The 19,258-nt window shown below is 59.6% G+C and overlaps 3 protein-coding genes across 3 annotated transcripts; 1 reads left to right on the top strand and 2 right to left on the bottom strand.

Moving 5' to 3' along the window:
- Positions 1-78: 78 nt before the first annotated feature.
- On the bottom strand, positions 79-7,138 carry ZWINT (ZW10 interacting kinetochore protein). The gene is made up of 10 exons (XM_066209184.1): positions 6,493-7,138; positions 6,105-6,189; positions 5,862-5,967; positions 4,847-5,013; positions 3,877-3,927; positions 3,400-3,482; positions 2,747-2,924; positions 1,944-2,053; positions 910-1,066; positions 79-173 (listed from the first exon to the last, which is right to left on the bottom strand). The coding sequence occupies exons 1-10, from the start codon at positions 6,672-6,674 to the stop codon at positions 108-110; spliced, it is 1,185 nt and encodes a 394-aa protein (XP_066065281.1). The 5' UTR covers positions 6,675-7,138; the 3' UTR covers positions 79-107.
- Positions 7,139-7,228: 90 nt separating this feature from the next.
- On the bottom strand, positions 7,229-9,153 carry TSR2 (TSR2 ribosome maturation factor). The gene is made up of 5 exons (XM_066209185.1): positions 9,069-9,153; positions 8,820-8,910; positions 8,636-8,727; positions 7,987-8,235; positions 7,229-7,417 (listed from the first exon to the last, which is right to left on the bottom strand). The coding sequence occupies exons 1-5, from the start codon at positions 9,147-9,149 to the stop codon at positions 7,346-7,348; spliced, it is 585 nt and encodes a 194-aa protein (XP_066065282.1). The 5' UTR covers positions 9,150-9,153; the 3' UTR covers positions 7,229-7,345.
- A 2,069-nt stretch (positions 9,154-11,222) lies between these two features.
- LOC136305868 (serine/threonine-protein kinase WNK3-like) lies at positions 11,223-19,238 on the top strand (the record flags this gene model as incomplete). Its single annotated transcript, XM_066209187.1, has 4 exons — positions 11,223-11,576; positions 14,527-14,699; positions 16,268-16,488; positions 19,081-19,238. Coding segments are annotated over exons 1-4 (906 nt in total), but the record flags the coding sequence as incomplete, so codon positions are not given.
- Positions 19,239-19,258: the final 20 nt, after the last annotated feature.

Raw genomic sequence — 19,258 nt, 5'->3', positions numbered from 1 at the left:
ACAGAGACCCCTGCCCGCAATAAAGCTGCTCCTGCAAACCCCAGAAATTTGGGGTTGTTTTTTTTTTTTGGGGGGGGGGTTTATTGGGGTGCAGTGGGGTCCAAAATTTAAGGGGGACCCCCCCCCACCAGCAGCTCCAGCCAGCGGGTCAGAGTTGGGGGGTCTGGGGGTGTCTGTGGGGGAGGAAAAAAGGGGGTTTGGGGGTCACTCCCAGGACACCCCCAAACCTGTCAAGGAGCTTAAAATCGTCCCTGGGATGTTCACGTGACTCTGGGACCCCCAAAACTGCCCTCAGGACCCCCCAGGGACCCCCAAATTACCCCCAGGAGCCCCCAAATTATCCCCAGGACCCCCCCAGGGACCCCAAAACCACCCCCAGGATCTCCCAGTGTCCCTGGGACCCCCAAAATCACCCCCAGGAGCCCCCAAATTACCCCCAGGACCCCCCCAGAGACCCCAAAATCACCCCCAGGATCTCCTAGTGTCCCTGGGACCCCCAAAATCACCCCCAGGAGCCCCAAAATCACCCCCCAGGACCCAAAAATTACCCTCAGGATCCCCCCAGAGACCCTAAAACCACCCCCAGGATCTCCCAGTGTCCCTGGGACCCCCAAAATCACCCCCAGGAGCCCCCAAATTACCCCCAGGACCCCCCCAGAGACCCCAAAACCACCCCCAGGACCCCCCGGTGTCCCTGGGACCCCCCCAAACTGCCCTCAGGGCCCCCCAAAACCACCCCCAGGACCCCCCCAGGGACCCCAAAACCACCCCCCAGGAACCCCCCTTGTCCCCGGGACCCCCCAAAATCACCCTCAGGCCCCCCCCAGGGACCCTCAAACCTCCCCAGGATCCCTAAACCTGCCCCAGAGCCCCCCCAAATCCCCTCCGAGGGCCCCCCAAAGGACTCACGGGGGGCGGGGGGGCCCCCCTGGGGGGGGGCAGCAGTCGCACCCCCCCGGTTCGGGGGTAGCCCGGCTCCAGCTCCAGGGTCCAGAGGGTCTGAGCCCCCTGGGGACCCCCCAGCACCCGCAGGAGCCCCAGATCCGGCTGCCAGTCCAGGGCGAACCTGGGGGGGCACCGCGGGGTTGGGGAGAGCCCCCCAATTAACCCCCGGGCCGCTAATTGACCCCGCCCCCTAATTAACCTCCAGACACCCAGTTAACCCTCCACACTGTTAATTACCCCAAAGACCCCCCAGGACTGCCCCAAAGAACCCCCCCAATTTACCCCCAGCCCCCCCAAATAACCCTCAGCCCCCTTAATTAACCCCGAGACCCCCAATTAACCCCAGCCCCTCCCTAATTAAACCCCTATCCTGTTAAATTACCCTAAAGACTCCCAGGACTGCCCCAAAGAACACCCCCCCCCAATTTACCCCCAGCCCCCCCCAATTAACCCTCAGCCCCCCAATTAACCCATGACCTGCAATTAACCCCAGCCCCCCCAATTTACCCCCAGCCCCCCCAAATAACCCTCAGCCCCCTTAATTAACCCCGAGACCCCCAATTAACCCCAGCCCCTCCCTAATTAAACCCCTATCCTGTTAAATTACCCCAAAGACTCCCAGGACTGCCCCAAAGAGCCCCCCCCCCCCAATTTACCCCCAGCCCCTCCCAATTAACCCTCAGCCCCCCAATTAACCCCTGACCCGCAATTAACCCCAGCCCCCCCAATTAACCCCCAGCCCCCCCAATTAACCCTCAGCCACCCTAATTAACCCTCAGCCCCCTTAATTAACCCCCAGACCCCTAATTAACCCCCCCACCCTGCTAATTACCCTAAAGACCCCCCAGAACTGCCCCAAAAACCTCCAGAACTGCCCCAGAGATCCCCCCAGGACTGCCCCAGAGACCCCCCCAAGTCCTCCCCAGCCCCCCCAATTAACCCCCCATGCTGTTAATTACCCCAGAGCCCCCCCCCCCCCAGTGTGTCCCCCCCCTCACCTGTTCCTCAGGTGCGCCACCTCTGCCCACAGGCTCCACCCCCCCCAGCAGCGCTGCTGCAGCTCCAGCAGCCCCGGGCCCAGGGGAGGGGGCAGCCCCAGGGGGGGGTCCTGGGGGGGGAGAGGGGGAGAGGTGAGACCCTCAAAACCACCCAGAGACCCCCCAGAGCTCGGGGTGTATCCCCACAACCTTCCTGAGCCCCCCAAATTCCCCCCCAAATCCCCCCAGATCCATCCCAGTGCCCCCAAACCCTCCCCAAAACCCCCCAAATCCCCCCAGATCCATCCCAGTGCCCCCCAAACCCTCCCCAACCCCCCCCAAATCCCCCCAGACCCGCAAAATCCCCCCCAAATCCATCCCAGTGCCCCCCAAATGCCCCCAAAATCCTCCCCGGACCCCCAAAATCCCCCTCAGCCCCCCAAATCCATTCCAGTGCCCACCAAACCCCCCCAAACCTTCCAAAATCCTCCCCGGACCCCCAAAATCCCCCTCAGCCCCCCAAATCTATCCCAGTGCCCCCCAAGCCCCCCCCAAATCCCCCAAAATTCTTCCCCAAATCCTTCCGAGTGCCCTCACAACCCCCAATTCTCCCCCAGCCCCCCCAAAACTCCCCCTAAAATCCCCCCCAGTGCCCCCTCAGCCCCCAATTTCCCCCCAAAATCCCTCCCAGAGCACCCAAACTCCCTAAAATCCCCCCCAAGCCTCCAATTCCTCCCCCAAGCCCCCCCAAAAATCCCCCCAAATTGCTCCCAGTGCTCCCTCAGCCCCCCAAAATCCCCCCAATTTCCCCCCAAACCCCTCACCTGCAGCGTGACCCCCCCGCCGGGGCTGAGGCTCAGGTGAAGGGGGGGCAGGGAGGAGTGGGGGGAGCCGGGGGGAGGTCCCAGCTCCAGCTCCAGCCCCGGTTTGGGGGTCCCAGGGGAGGGGGGCAGCACCTGGAGCCCCGCCAGGGCCCGGTAGAGGTGGCACGAGGCCTCCACCCTGCGAGCAGTGACACCCATGGGTGCGGGGACACAAAAAACCGCCCCCCCAAAAAAAATGTGGGGACACAGTCTTGCTCTTGACACCACCCCCCCCCAGAATTCCTGGACACCCCAAAGGATTGGCAGGACTCACCTGTCCCCTCACCTGTCCCCTCATCCCACCTGTCCCCATCTCACCTGTCCTCTCACCTGTCCCCACCTCACCTGTCCCTATCTCACCTGTCCCCACCTCACCTGTCCCTATCTCACCTGTCCCCTGTTCTCACCTGTCCTCTCACCTGTCCCCACCTCACCTGTCCCTATCTCACCTGTCCCCACCTCACCTGTCCCTATCTCACCTGTCCCATCTCACCTGTCCCCTGAGCCCACCTGTCCCATCTCACCTGTCCCCGTCTCACCTGTCCCAATCTCACCTGTCCCCTGTTCTCACCTGTCCTCTCACCTGTCCCACCTCACCTGTCCCCTGAGCTCACCTGGCCGCTGCCTCCCTCAGGGCCTGCAGCGCCCCCTGCCGGCCGAGCCGCTGCTGCCGCCGCTCCTGAACCCGCCGGAGCAGCTGGGGGGACAGAGACCCCGAATTGGGGGGAAAGACCCCAAATTAGGGAGGAAAGAGACCCCAAGTTTGGGGGAAAAGACGCCAGATTAACTGGGAAAGAGACCCCAAATTCAGGGGGAAAGAGACCCCAGATTGGGCGGGAAAAGACCCCAAATTTGGGGAGAAAATACCTTGAATTTGGGGGGAAAAGATCCCAAACTGGGGGGGAAAGACCCCAAGTCTGGGGGGAAAAAGACCCCAAGTTAGCAGGGAAAGAGACTCCAAACTGGGGGAGAGAGACATCCCAAAGTGGGGTGACCCCAAAACGCAGGGAAGGGACCCCTGAAACGGACCCCCGGTGGGCAGGGGCACCCCAGGGTGAGGGGGACCCCAGGGTGCCCCCCCCCAGTCTCACCTGGTCCCGTCTCTCCGTGGCCTCACGCAGCTTCACCTTCAGCTCTTCTTGCTGGGGAGGGGAGAGAGCACCCATGGGAGCCCCCAGCACCCATGGGACCTCCAGACCCACCCCCAGCACCCATGGGACCCCCAGACCCACAGTGTGCCCCTAACACCACCCCCAGCACCCGTGGGACCTCCAGACCCACCCCCAGCACCCATGGGACCCCCAGACCCACAGTGTGCCCCTAACCCCACCCCCAGCACCCATGGGACCTCCAGACCCACCCCCAGCACCCATGGGACCCCCAGACCCACAGTGTGCCCCTAACCCCACCCCCAGCACCCATGGGACCTCCAGACCCACCCCCAGCACCCATGGGACCCCCAGACCCACAGTGTGCCCCTAACCCCACCCCCAGCACCCATGGGACCTCCAGACCCACCCCCAGCACCCATGGGACCCCCAGACCCACAGTGTGCCCCTAACCCCACCCCCAGCACCCACGGGACCTCCAGACCCACCCCCAGCACCCATGGGACCCCCAGACCCACCCCCAGCACTCATGGGACCCCCAGCACCCACCCCCAGCACTCATGGGACCCCCAGACCCACCCTGTGCCTCTGTGAGCCACCAGGCCCATGGGACCCCCAGACCCACCCCCAGCACCCATGGGACCCCCAGACCCACCCCCAGCACCCACGGGACCCCCAGACCCACACTGTTCCCCCAGCACCTCTGGGACCCCCCAGTACCCCTGGGACCCCCAGACCCATGGGACCACCAGCACCCATGGGACCCACAGACCCACACTGTTCCCCTAGACCCACACTGTCCCCCCAGCACCCCTGGGACCCCCCAGGGACCCCCCAGTATCCCTGGGACCCCCAGACCCACACAATCCCCCTGCATCCACGTGACCCCCAGCACCCTTGGGACCCCCCCAGCACCCTTGGGACCCCCCCAGCACCCCTGGGACCCCCGTACCTGTGTGAGGTGTGTCTCCAGGGCCACCTTCCCCCTCTGCAGGAGTTCCCGGCCCCGGGGCAGCTGTGCCAGGGCGGGGGGCACGGCCCCCCCCAGCACCCCCAGGGCCCCCCCGTAGCCCGACTTCAGGTGCCGCCAGCGCCCCCGGGCCTGGGCGGCCGCCTGGCCTGCGGGGAGAGCCGGGTCAGCGCCCCCAAAAACGGGGGGGACCCCAAAAAAGGGAGGTGGGGATTGTCGAGAGCTCCCAAAGGGATCGGAGGGAACCCGAATTGGAGAGAGGAATTGGCAAAGGGATCTCAGGGACCCCAAAATCAGACACAGGGACCCCAAAATCTGACACAGGGACCCCAAAACCAGACACAGGGACCCCAAAATCAGACACAGGAACCCTAAACCAGGCACTGGGACCCCAAACCAGGCACTGGGACCCCAAACCAGGCACAGGGACACCAAAACTTGACACAGGGACCCCAAACCAGACACAGGGACTCCAAACCAGGCACAGGGACCCCAAAACCAGACACAGGGACCCCAAAACCAGACACGGGGACTCCCCAAATCGGACACATGAACCCCAAAACCCTGCCCCAAAGGGAACACAGGAACCCCCAAACCAGACCCAGAAGCATCAAGGGGTTCAGGGTCAAACTGAGGCCAGGAGATCAGGGGATTTAGGAGGTCAGGAGATTTTGGGGTTCACTTTGGGGGCTCACGGTCGTTTTGGGGGGCTCAGGGGGTTCTGGGGCTCAGTTTTGGAGGGATTTGGGGTTGGGGGGCTCAATTTTGGGGGGCTCAGGGGGTTTGGGGGGGCTCAGGGGGTTTTGGGGCTCAGTTTTGGGGGGCTCAGGGCGTTTGGGGGCTCAGTTTTGGGGGGCTCAGGGGGTTTTGGGGGGCTCAGGGGGTTCTGGGGCTCAGTTTTGGGGGGCTCAGGGGGTTTTGGGGGGCTCAGTTTTGGGGGGCTCAGGGGGTTTTGGGGGGCTCAGGGGGTTTTGGGGCTCAGTTTTGGGGGGCTCACGCAGGTTGCTGGGGGCTGGGGGCAGCCCCGGGTTCTCGATGACCCCCAGGAGCAGCTTCAGCACCCGGAGCTGGGACAGGAGCAGCTTCTGCTTCCTCCGGGTGTCCTGGGGAGGAGATTTGGGGTGTCAGGGGGGATTTGGGTGTCAGGGGGGATTTGGGGTGTCAAGATGTCCCGGGGGGCAGGTTTTGGATCTATTTCGAGGCGCTTTGGGGCAGTTTTCGGGGTGGGGGGGGGTCTCACCATTTGATGTTCCACAAGGACCGGCGTGGGGACATCGCCCTCCTCCTCCTCCAAGGCCAGGGCGGCCTCGAGCGCGGCCAGAGCCCTGGGGACACGGGAGGGGACACGGGAGAGGATAAGGGGACAGAGAAGACCCCCCCTTAAACCCCGCAGTGACACGAGTGGGGGACACGGAGACCGCCATGGGTCCCCCTTGGCGACCCTCCCCAAAGCCCTCAGGATACGCCGTGAGGGCACGGAGACACCGCAGCGCTCCGTGTGGGGCTGGGAATCACCCCAAAGAGCCTGGAAGAACCCGGGGAACCCTCAGGGAGCCCCCGAAGGGCCGTGAGGGACGCTCCCGAGCCAAGATGGCGGCCGGGCAGCCCTCAGGGGGCCGCGCGCTCACCCCCGCGCGCGCTCCGGCCGCGCCGCCATCGCGTCTTCTTCTTCTTCTTCTTCTTCTTCCCGCTCTCCCGCCTCGCCCCGCCCATCCGAGCGGCGCTGGCCAATCAGCGCCCGCGGCTGCCCGGTTTGAGTCCAGCTGACCAATCGCGGAGTGAGGAAGGGGGGAAGAGCGTTCCCGCCCATGAAGCGATAGCCAATCAGAATGCGCGGTGGAAAGCCACGCCCCTCGCTGACATCGATGGGCGGGGTTGGGCGGGGGACTGGGCGGGGCTGAGTTATACTGGGAGGGGCCGGGTTATACTGGACGGCGCTGGGTTATACTGGGTTATACTGGGAGGGACTGGGTTATACTGGGACGGACTGGGTTATACTGGGAGGGGCCGGGTTATACTGGACGGCGCTGGGTTATACTGGGTTATACTGGGAGGGACTGGGTTATACTGGGACGGACTGGGTTATACTGGGTTATACTGGGAGGGGCCGGGTTATACTGGGACGGACTGGGTTATATTGGGAGGGACTGGGTTATACTGGGAGGGGCTGGGCTATACTGGGCAGGGCCGGTTTATACTGGGTTATACTGGGAGGGCCTGGGTTATACTGGGACGGGCTGGGTTATATTGGGAGGGACTGGGTTATACTGGGAGGGGCCGGGTTATACTGGGCGGCGCTGGGTTATACTGGGTTATACTGGGAGGAACTGGGAGGGATGCCCCTCCAATAACCACACGAGCCCATTTCCCACACCCCCGTGGGGGGAGGGGCCTTTATTTCCCCCCCCCGGTTTGGGGACAGAGTGGGGGAGGGGTGTCCCCCAAACCGGGGGGGGAACACACAGGACACCCCTCCCCCCGTCATGGCCGCCGCCGCCGCCGCACCACGGTCCAGCCGTCCGGAGGGGGCGGGGGGGTCCCGCACTCCATGGCCTGGGGGGGACAATGACGTCATCAGTGTCACAGCCAAGTGACGCCATCAGTGTCACACATAGTGCCCCCTTGGTGACATCATCAGTGGCCCTCCCCAGCGTCCCCTTGTTTCTCCCCTTGATGACATCATCAGGATTGAATGACACCATCGGGAATGACGTCATCACCCCGCTCCCACCCCTTTTGATGACATCATCACCCCTCAGTCCCTCCTCACTTGGGGTCCTGGGGAGTCACCACCCCCCAATTTAATGACATCATCAGCCCGCATGACTTTATCACTCTATCACCACCCCCCTTGATGACATCATCATCACCACCATCTCCTCAATCCCACAGCCCCCCAATGACATCATCAGCTCCCCATGACCTCACCGCCCCTTTGATGACATCATCACCACCTGCCCAATCCCATGTCCCCAAAACAATGACGTCATCAACTCCCCGTGACCCCATCACCACATCTCCACCCCCTTTGATGACATCATCACCACCCTCCTAACCCCATTACATCAACAGTGACATCACCAGCTCCCCATGACATCATCCCAATGACATCACCCCCTCACCTCGTCCTCTTCCTTGCCGCTCTCCTCCTCCTCCTCTTCCTCCTCCTCCTCCTCCCCCGGCTCTGGGGATCTCCGGGGTTCCCTGGGGGGGGTCCCGGGGGGGCTCTGGGGGTCTCCCCCCGGCCGGGCCGAGGCCAAGGCTGCGGCCAGGGCGGGGCCCCGGCGGGACAGAGCCCCCAGGGCCGCCCCCAGGCCCCCGAGGTCACCGCCCCGGGCCCGGGCAAAGAGCGTCACCAGCTCCCGGCTCACCTGCACCGGGACACTGGGATGGACTGGGGGGGACTGGGATGGACTGGGATGGGTCTGGGGCGTGCTGAGGGGTGACATGCGGGACTGGGATGTACTGGGAGAACAGACTGGTCTATACTGGGAGGCACTGGGAGCACTGAAGGATGGTGGTAAGAGCCTGGGGATGAACTGGGAGCGGCTGCTGGGAAAACCCCATGTCCACACTGGTTCATACTGGTCTATACTGGGAGCTACTGGGAAGGCACCAAGGGCACCAGGAGGGGACAAAGGCCACTGGAAGATGCTGAGAGCAGCCTGAGGCCAAACTGGGCTGTACTGGGAGTGACTGGGGGAGGCCGGCCAGGCTGCTGGGAGCACCCTGCTCCATACTGGTCCGTACTGGTCCGTACTGGGAGCCCACCTGCTGCAGGCTGCCATCCTCCACCACCGTGTCGAACTCGTTGTCCATCACCTCGGCCAGGAAATCCTCCACCTCCTCCTGCTCCAGGTCAGCTGCGGGACGGGGGATTTTTTGGGAGGGGGAGGGGGGGGCGTCACCTCTCTGCCCCTCCCCCCCCTCCCCCCCTTTCCCCTCCCCCACGCACCGTTCTGGGTGAAGAAATCCAGCAGCGCCGAGCTGAGCCACGCGGCTTTTTCGGGGCCCTGTGGCCCCCCGAAGCCCTGAGCCACCGCCAGCTGCGGGGACACCCCGGGGTGACATGAGGACACCTCGGGGTGTCCCCAAATGTCCCCCCCGGAGCTCCCTCACGCTGCTCCCGCCCCCCCAGCGCGGCTCGCAGCTGTCCCCAGTGCCCCCCAAGGTGTCCCCGAGGTGTCCCCGGTGTCGCCCTCACCTGCAGCGCCGCCCACCCGCCCAGCACGGCCCGAACCCCCTCGGCGAACAGCGCCCGCGCCTCCACCCCGGGGGCCGCCATGACGGCGCTGCGCAGGCCGCGCGGCCGAGCGCCGAATCAGCGAGAGAGCCAGGCGCCGAGCGAGCCCCGAGTCGTCGATGGGCGCGTGCGGGCGTGGCGGTGGATGGGGCGGGGTGTAAAGGGGCGTGGCCTCAGGTAGAGGCAGGACGGGACTACAGCTCCCGGCAGCCCCCGCGCGGAGGTGGTCACGTGACGAGAGTTAGAGGGCGGGGGCGTAGGGGGGGCTGTGGGGGATATGGGGCACAGGGGGGATATGGGAGATATGGGGCATGGAGGGGGTATGGGGTTCAGGGGGTTATAGGGGTTATGGGGCATATGGGGCACAGGGGGGATATGGGAGATATGGGGCACAGGGGGGATATGGGGGATATGGGGCACAGGGAGCTATAGGGGATTTGGGGGCACGGGGGGATATGGGGCATAGAGGGGATATGGAAGATATGGGGCACAGGGGGATATAGGGTACAGGGCGTTATGGGGGTTATGGGGCATATGGGGCACAGGGGGATATAGGGTACAGGGCGTTATGGGGGTTATGGGGCATATGGGGCACAGGGAGCTATAGGGCATATGGGGGCACAGGGGGATATGGGGCACAGAGGGGATATGGGGCACAGGGAGTTATAGGGTATATGGGGGCACAGGGGGATATGGGGCACAGAGAGTTATAGGGCATATGGGGGCACAGGGGGATATGTGGGATATGGGGCATAGAGGGGGTATGGGGTACAGGGGGTTATAGGGGTTATGGGGCATATGGGGTACAGGGGGGATATGGGAGATATGGGGCACAGGGGGGATATGGGGCACAGGGAGCTATAGGGGATTGGGGGGCACGGGGGGATATGGGGCATAGAGGGGGTATGGAAGATATGGGGCATAGAGGGGATGTGGGGTACAGGAGGTTATAGGGGTAATGGGGCATATGGGGCACAGGGGGGATATGGGGGGATATGGGGTCACAGGGAGCTATGGGGGATATGGAGCACTGGGTGAATATGGGGCACAGGGTGGACATGGGGGCACGGGGGGGATATGGGGCACAGGGGCGACATGGGGCACAAGGCAGATATGGGGCACAGGGGGCTATAGGGGATATGGGGCACAGAGGGGATATGGGGGCACTATAGGGGGTGGGGGTTTCTATGGGGCACAGGGGGGCACAGGGGTTATAGGGGCTGGGGGGCTCTGTGGGGTACAGGGGGGGCTATAGGGGGCACACAGAAATTGGGGTGGAGGGCTATAGGGGGCGGGCTATGGTGGTCTAGGGGGGGCTTTAGGGGTCACAACTGGGGCACACCCTGCCTCTATAGGATACATAGGGAACCCCATAGCGGGATGGGGGGGGCTGAGATACCTGTGACATCCTTGGGGGGGGTCCCTATAGCCCCGGGGGGGTCCCTATAGCCCCGGGGGGGTCCGGGGGTCCCTATAGCCCCGGGGGGGGGTCCCTATAGCCCCGGGGGGGTCCGGGGGTCCCTATAGCCCCGGGGGGGGTCCCTATAGCCCCGGGGGGGGTCCCTATAGCCCCGGGGGGGCCGGGGGTCCCTATAGCATCCTTGGGGGCGGGCGTACCTGTAGCATCCTTTTTTTTTTTTTTTTTGGGGGGGGGGGCTGCCCCCGGAAGTCCTTCCTCCGCAGGAAGAGCCGCCGCTGTGCCGGGGGGGGGGGGGCCGGGGGGATGCTTCCACCCCCCCCAGATTTCGGGGACCCCCCCAATTAATTAACCCCGCTGCCCTTATTAATTATCCCCCTTCTCCCCCCCTCCCCCCCCCTCCAAATTACCTCCCCCCCCACCCCACCGAGCTCTCTTTGTCTCCTCGGCAGAGCCCCCCCCACGGGGGAGGGGGTGACGCGGCCACCGCCGGTGACACCCGGAGTGGTGGGGAGGGGGGGGGACACCCCTAAAATCCAGGTGACGCCCCCCCCCCCCAAAAAAAAACCCCACCCCGGGACACGCGGCCCCCTCCCCCCCATCCATAGGGGCAGCCGGGGAGGGGAGGAGGGGGGGGCGACGAGGAAGGGGGGGGAGGGGTCACCCCCTAAAATCTTTTGTGGGGGGCGCCAACAACCATGGCCGCCGATTTGGGGGACCCCAAAACTCCTCCCGCGCCCCCAAAACGCTTCTTCCGCAAGAGCGTGGAGGTGCTGGAGGAGGAGGAAGAGGAGGAGGAGGAGGAGGAGGAGCGGGGGGGCCAGCGGGGCGGCGGCGGCGACCCCGAGCCCGAGCCCGGCCCCAGGGGCGACCCCCGGCTCGGAGGAGGGGGCGAGGAAGGTGAGGAGGAGGCGGAGATGAAGGCCGTGGCCACCTCGCCCGGCGGCCGCTTCCTCAAGTTCGACATCGAGCTGGGACGAGGCGCCTTCAAGACCGTCTTCAAGGGCTTCGACACCGACACCTGGGTGGAGGTGGCCTGGTGCGAACTCCAGGTGAGCCCCGAGCCCCCGAGATCTGGGGGGAATTTGGGGGGAAATCGGGAATTTTTTTTATTATTATTTTTTAGGATGTGTGGAGAGGCGGGAGTTGGGTTGGGGTTGGTTTTTTGTTTTGGGGGGAGGTGTTTGAGGGTTTTTTTTTTTTCTGAAGGACGCCCCGGGATTTGTCGTGGTTTGGATTCTGGAGTTGGTGTTGGACTCGTTTTAAAGCTGTGGTTGGTCCTTCGGGCTTGGCTTGGGGATCTTCTGATATCTGTGATCCCCAAAATCCACCCTGAACCCCACAGCTGATCCTCTGAGCTCACCTTGAACCCCTCCCAAAGGCTGGGACACCCCAAAATTCGTCATGAACCCCCTGACTGGCCCCTCGAATTAATGTTGAAGCTCTTCCAAAGCTGTGATTGGTTCCTCAAACTCGGCTTGAGGCTTTTTTGATATCAACGATCCCCAAAATCCACCTTGAACCCCACGGTTGGTCCCCTGTTCTCACCTTGGACCCCTCTCAAAACTTGGACAACCCAAAATCCTTCTTCAAATTCACCATTGGCTCCTCAAATTGATGTTGAAGCTCTTCCAAAGCTGTGGTTGGTTCCTCAAACTCGGCTTGAGGCTTTTTTGATATCAACGATCTCCCAAATGCACCTTGAACCCCACAGGTGATCCTTTGGAGCTCCCCCAAACTCAGACACCTCAAAGTTCATCATGAACCGTCTCAAATTCACCATTGGCTCCTCAAATTGATGTTGAAGCCGTTCCAAAGCTGCGGTTGGTTCCTCAAACTCAGCTTGAGGTTCTCCTGATATCGATGATCCCCAAAATCCACCTTGAACTCCACAGTTGATCTTTTGGAGCTCCCCCAAACTCAGACACCCCAAAATTCATCATGAATCCTCTCAAATTCACCATTGGCTCCTCAAATTGATGTTGAAGCCCTCCCAAAGCTGCGGTTGGTTCCTCAAACTCATCTTGAGGTTCTTCTGATATCGATGATCCCCAAAATCCACCTTGAACTCCGCAGTTGATCTTTTGGAGCTCCCCCAAACTCAGACACCCCAAAATTCATCATGAATCCTCTCAAATTCACCATTGGCTCCTCAAATTGATGTTGAAGCCCTCCCAAAGCTGCGGTTGGTTCCTCAAACTCATCTTGAGGTTCTCCTGATATCGATGATCCCCAAAATCCACCTTGAACTCCGCAGTTGATCTTTTGGAGCTCCCCCAAACTCAGACACCCCAAAACTCATCATGAACCCCCTGACTGGCCCCTCAAATTAATGTTGAAGCTCTTCCAAAGCTGTGGTTGGTTCCTCAAACTCAGCTTGAGGCTCTTCTGATATCAACGATCTCCAAAATCCACCCCTGAACCTTTGAGCCCCTCCCAAAGGCTGGGACACCCCAAAATTCATCAGGAACCCCCCGAGTGGCCCCACAAATCGAGACCCCGAGTTCACCAGGAGCCCCACAGCTGGGCCCTGTCCCACCTCTGCACCCCACAGCCAACCCCAAATGCCCTCAAGTCCCGCCGAAAGGAGCCGTCGGTGCCCCAAAATTGGGGGTGAGGGTGGTGGCCCTGGAGCTGCGGAGTGAGGATGATGAGGATGATGAGGATGATCCTGGAGTTGGGGCATCGCGATGAGAATGATGATGAGGATGATGATGAGGATGATGGAGTTTGGGGGCGAGGATGATGATGGTGAGGAGGATGATGGATGAGGATGATGGAGTTTGGGAGGTGAGGATGATGACCCTGGAGTTGGGGCGTGATGATGAGGATGATGATGAGGATGATGACGAGGATGATGATGGATTTTGGGGGTGAGGATGATGATGCTGAGGATGATGATGAAGTTTAGGGGTGAAGATGATGACCTAGGGGTGGGGGACAAGAATGATGATGATGATGATGATGATGATCTTGGAGCTGCAGGATAAGGAGGAGGATGAGTATGATCCTGGAGTTGGGGGATCGTGATGAGGATGATGAAGATGATGATGATGATGGAGTTTGGGGGTGTGGATGATGATGATGATGATGACGATGATGATGATGATGATGATGATCTTGGAGTTGGAGGATAAGGAGGAGGATGAGGATGATCCTGGAGTTGGGGGATCATGATGAGGATGATGAAGATGATGATGATGATGATGGATTTTGGGGGTGAGGTGATGACCCTGGAGTTGGGGGATGATGATGACAATACTGGTGTTGGAAAATGATGATGAAAATGATGATGATGATGATGATGATGATACTGAGGTTGGGGAATGATGAAGAAAGTGATGATGGTGATGATGATGATGATGATGATGATGATGATACCAGGGTTAGAGAATGATGATGATGATGATGATGATGATGATGATGATGATGATGATGATGATTCCAGGGTTAGAGAATGATGATGATGATGACGATACTGAGGTTGGAGAATGATGATGATGATGGTGATGATGATGATGATGATAATGACGATGGTGATGATGACGGTGATGATAATGATGGTACTGGGGCTGGAGAATGATGACAAAAACAACGATGACGATGATGACAATACTGGGGGTGTAGAATGATGACGATGACGATGGCAATGATGGTGACGATGACGATGATGGTGATGATGATGGTGACGATGATGATAACGATGATGATAACGATGATACTGGGGCTGGAGAACGATGACAAAAACTATGATGACAATGATGATGACAATACTGGGGGCGGAGAACGATGACAATGACCATGACAATGACGGTGACGATGATGATGACGATGATGATAACGATGATACTGGGGCTGGAGAACGATGACAAAAACGACGATGACAATGATGATGACAATACTGGGGGCGGAGAACGATGATGCCGACGTCGCTGCGGCTGGGGGCTGCTAACCCTGACCCCAAACCCTGGAGCTAACCCAGATTTTGGGGACGCCCCCCAGGACCGCAAGCTGACCAAGGCGGAGCAGCAGCGCTTCAAGGAGGAGGCCGAGATGCTCAAGGGGCTGCAGCACCCCAACATCGTCCGATTCTACGACTCCTGGGAGTCCTCCCTGCGCGGCAAGAAGTGCATCGTCCTCGTCACCGAGCTCATGACCTCGGGCACCCTCAAAACGTCAGTCGGGGGAGGGGACACCGGGGGGACACCGGGGGGACACCGGGAGGGAGGTCCGGGCGTGGGGGATGAACGAAGATGGGGACACCCCAAAATTTGTCATGGACGCCCTGACTGGCCTCTCAAGTTGGTGCTGGATTTCTTCCGAAGCTGTGGTTGGTCCCTCAAACTCGGCTTGAGGCTCTTCTGGTATCAGTGATCCCCAAAATCCACCTTGAGCCCCTCCCAAAGACTGGGACACCCCTAAGATCATCCAAAACCCCACAGTTGATCGTTTGAAGGTGCCCCAAACTCGGACACCCCAAAACTCATCATGAACCCTCTCAAATTCACCATTGGCTCCTCAAATTGATGTTGAAGCTCTTCCAAAGCTGTGGTTGGTCCCTCAAACTCATCTTGAGGCTCTTCTTGCTATCAGTGATCCGCAAAATCCACCTTGAATCCCAGTCGGTCCTTCGAAGCTCCCCCAAACTCGGACAGCCCAAAAATTCATCAGCAACCCCACAGCTGATTGTTTCTTTTCACCTTGAACCCCTCCCAAAGACTGGGACGCTCCAAAATTAACCTTGAACCCCACAGGTCACACTTTGTTCTCACCTCTAACCCCTCCCAAAGACTGGGACACCCCAAAATTCATCCCAAACCCCCTGACTGGCCCCACAAATTGATGCTGAAGCCCTCCCAAAGGTGCGGTTGATCCCTCAAACTCAGCTTGAGGCTCTTCTATCAATGATCAACAAATCCCCAAAATCCACCTTGAATCCCCCTTCGAAGCTCCCCCGAACTCAGACGCCCCAATAATTGATCCTGAACCCCAGAGTTGATCCTTTGAAATTCCCCCAAACTCCGACACCCCAAAAATTCATCCCAAACCCCCTGACTGGCCCCACAAATTGGTGTTGAAGCCCTTCCAAGGCTGCGATTGGTCCCTCAAACTCAACTTGAGGCTTTTTTGATATCAATGATCCCCCAAATGCACCTTGAACCCCACAGGTGATCCTTTGGAGCTCCCTCAAACTCAGACACCCCAAAACTCATCATGACCCCTCTCAAATTCACCATTGGCTCCTCAAACTGATGTTGAGGCTCTTCCAAAGCTGTGGTTGGTCCCTCAAACTCAGCTTGAGGTTCTCCTGGTATCGGTGATCCCCAAAATCCACCTTGAACTCCGCAGTTGATCTTTTGGAGCTCCCCCAAACTCGGACACCCCAAAATTCACCATGAACCCCACAGCTGATTGTTTCTTTTCACCTTGAACCCCTCCCAAAGACTGGGACGCTCCAAAATTAACCTTGAATCCCACAGGTCACGCTTTGTTCTCACCTCAAACCTCTCCAAAGACTGGGACACCCCAAAATTCATCCCAAACCCCCTGACTGGCCCCACAAATTGATGTTGAAGCCCTCCCAAAGCTGTGGTTGATCCCTCAAACTCAGCTTGAGGCTCTTCTATCAATGATCGACGATCAACAAATCCCCAAAATCCACCCTGAACCTCACAACCGATCCTTTCAAAGCCCTCCCAAACTCCGGCACCCCAAAAAACTCATCCCCGCCCCGTCCCCGCAGGTACCTGAAGAGGTTCAAGGTGATGAAGCCCAAGGTGCTGCGCAGCTGGTGCCGGCAGATCCTGAAGGGGCTGCAGTTCCTGCACACGCGGACGCCGCCCATCATCCACCGCGACCTCAAGTGCGACAACATCTTCATCACCGGCCCCACGGGCTCCGTCAAGATCGGCGACCTGGGGCTGGCCACGCTCATGCGCACCTCCTTCGCCAAGAGCGTCATCGGTGAGCCCTGACACCTTTGGGGGTGGGTCAGAGAAAAGAAATGTGACCTCTGGTTCTTCGGAGGGGGAGAGTTGTCATGATTTAGGGTGGCTCAGAGAAAAATACGTAGAGTTCTGCTTCTTCAGAGGGTGAGTTCTCATGATTTGGGATGGCTCAGATAAAAAAATGTGAGTTCCAGTTCTGCGGAGGGTGAGAGTTGTCACCATTTGGGGTGGCTCAGATAAAAATACTTGACCTCTGGTTCTTCGGAGGGTGAGAGTTGTCATGATTTTGGATGGTTCAGATAAAAAAAAATGTGAATTCCAGCGTTGTCACCTTTTGGGGTGGCTCAGATAAAAATTCTTGACCTCTGGTTCTTCAGAGGGTGAGTTCTCATGATTTGGGGTGGCTCAGATAAAAAAAATGTGAATTCCAGTTCTTCGGAGGGTGAGCGTTGTCACCATTTGGGGTGGCTCAGGTAAAAACACGGAGAATTCCGGTTCTTCAGAGGATTCAGGACAAAGATTTACTGAAAGACAAACTCTTTTTCACAGACTTATTCTGTGATTCTGCCATTCTGCCTCGGCGCAATTAACGCGGTCGGTTGTAACGACGCGTGGAGCTCATTTTTTTCAGGGGCGTTCTAGCGAAGTTTACCGAGACGCAGATCCTTTTTATTCAGTGTTTCGGCACAATTAATAGGATTGGTCACTCAGGGCAACAGCCTCTTGTGAATATTTTTGCCAGCAAACGGGTTGGAAAACCACCCAAGATTGTTCGGAGGAAGGAGAGTTGTTTGCCAAGGTTGTTGTGAGAAATTTTCCTTGGGAAGAAGTTCGCAGCCGCCAGCAGGCGGAAATCTCTCCGGCGCGGAAATATCAGGCGTCACCTGTGCAGGAGCGGGGTCCCTGTTTGGGGACAACAAAGTGACACGGGGGCGGTGGGGGGGCTCCGGGGTGTTGGGGGTGAGGTTTAGGGGTGTCTTGTCCTGGTTGTGACAGCTGGGGACGGTGTGGGGACAGTGAGTGATGGTGTGGCACCCAGCAGGGACAGCAGGACAGAGGACACTGTGACAGTGACGCGCGGTGACAGTGACGCAGAAGGGACACACGGTGACACTGACCTGGCACTGCGGGCGGCCATGGGCACACAGTGACAATGACGCAGGGGTGGCACACAGTGACAATGACACAGAGGTGACAGTGACACCGTGACACTGACCTGGCACTGTGGGTGGCCATGGGCACACAGTGACAATGACGCAGGGGTGACACAGGGGTGACACATAGGTGACACAGGGATGGCACGGAGGTGACACACAGGTGACACACAGGTGACACAGAGGTGGCAGACAATGACACAGAGGTGACACACAGTGACACAGTGACAATGACACAGAGCTGACAGTGACACAGTGACACTGACCTGGCACTGCAGGTAGCCATGGGCACACAGTGACAATGACACAGGGGTGACACAGGGATGGCACAGAGGTGACACACAGTGACACACAGTGAAAATGACACAGGGGTGACACACAGGTGACACACAGGTGACACACAGGTGACACAGAGGTGACAGACAATGACACAGAGGTGACAGTGACACAGAGGTGACAGTGACACAGTGACACTGACCTGGCACTGTGGGTGGCCATGGGCACACAGTGACAATGACACAGAGGTGGCACACAGTGACACACAGTGAAAATGACACAGAGGTGACACACAGGTGACACAGAGGTGACACAGAGCTGACACACAATGACACAGAGGTGGCACGCAGTGACAATGACACAGGGATGACACAGGGGTGACACAGGGATGGCACAGAGGTGACACACAGTGACACACAGGTGACACACAGGTGGCAGAAAATGACACAGAGGTGGCGCACAGTGACCCACAGTGACAATGACACAGGGGTGACACACAGTGACACACAGTGACAATGGCACAGAGGTGACACACAGGTGACACAGAGGTGACACACAATGACACAGAGGTGACACGCAGTGACAATGACACAGAGGTGACAGTGACACAGTGACACTGACCTGGCACTGTGGGTGGCCATGGGCACACAGTGACAATAACACGGAGGTGACACAGAGGTGACACACAATGACACAGAGGTGGCACGCAGTGACAATGACACGGGGGTGACACACAGGTGACAATGACACAGGTGACAGTGACACAGTGACACTGACCTGGCACTGTGGATGGCCATGGGCACACAGTGACAATGACACAGAGGTGACACACAGTGACACAGTGACAACGACACAGAGGTGTCAGAGAGTGAAAATGACACACAGGTGACACAGAGGTGACACACAATGACACAGAGGTGGCACGCAGTGACCCACAGTGACAATGACACCCAGGTGACACCCAGGTGACACCCAGAGGCCACACACGCAACGCCAGTGCGACACAAACTCCAAACACCGACAAACCGACGCGTGTTAACGTTCGCACGCGTTACAAAAATCTCCCGTGGGAGGGAAATTCCCCTCCCGTGACCTTCCCCCCCTTTCCCGGGGGTCCCTGCGGGGGACAAACCCCTGGGGACACCCCGGGGACCCCCCTGACTGTGCCCCGCCCGCAGGGACCCCCGAGTTCATGGCCCCCGAGATGTACGAGGAGCGCTACGACGAGTCGGTGGACGTTTACGCCTTCGGGATGTGCATGCTGGAGATGGGCACCTCCGAGTACCCCTACTCCGAGTGCCACAACGCCGCGCAGATCTACCGCAAAGTCACCAGCGTGGGTGGCCCCCCGGGACC

Source organism: Chamaea fasciata, unplaced genomic scaffold (assembly GCF_029207755.1).
Source record: "Chamaea fasciata isolate MVZ Bird 193981 ecotype frontalis unplaced genomic scaffold, bChaFas1.0.hap1 SCAF_726, whole genome shotgun sequence".
NCBI lineage: Eukaryota > Metazoa > Chordata > Aves > Passeriformes > Sylviidae > Chamaea > Chamaea fasciata.
Note: the sequence above shows the minus strand (reverse complement) of the source record. Positions and strands in the feature narration are given on the sequence as shown.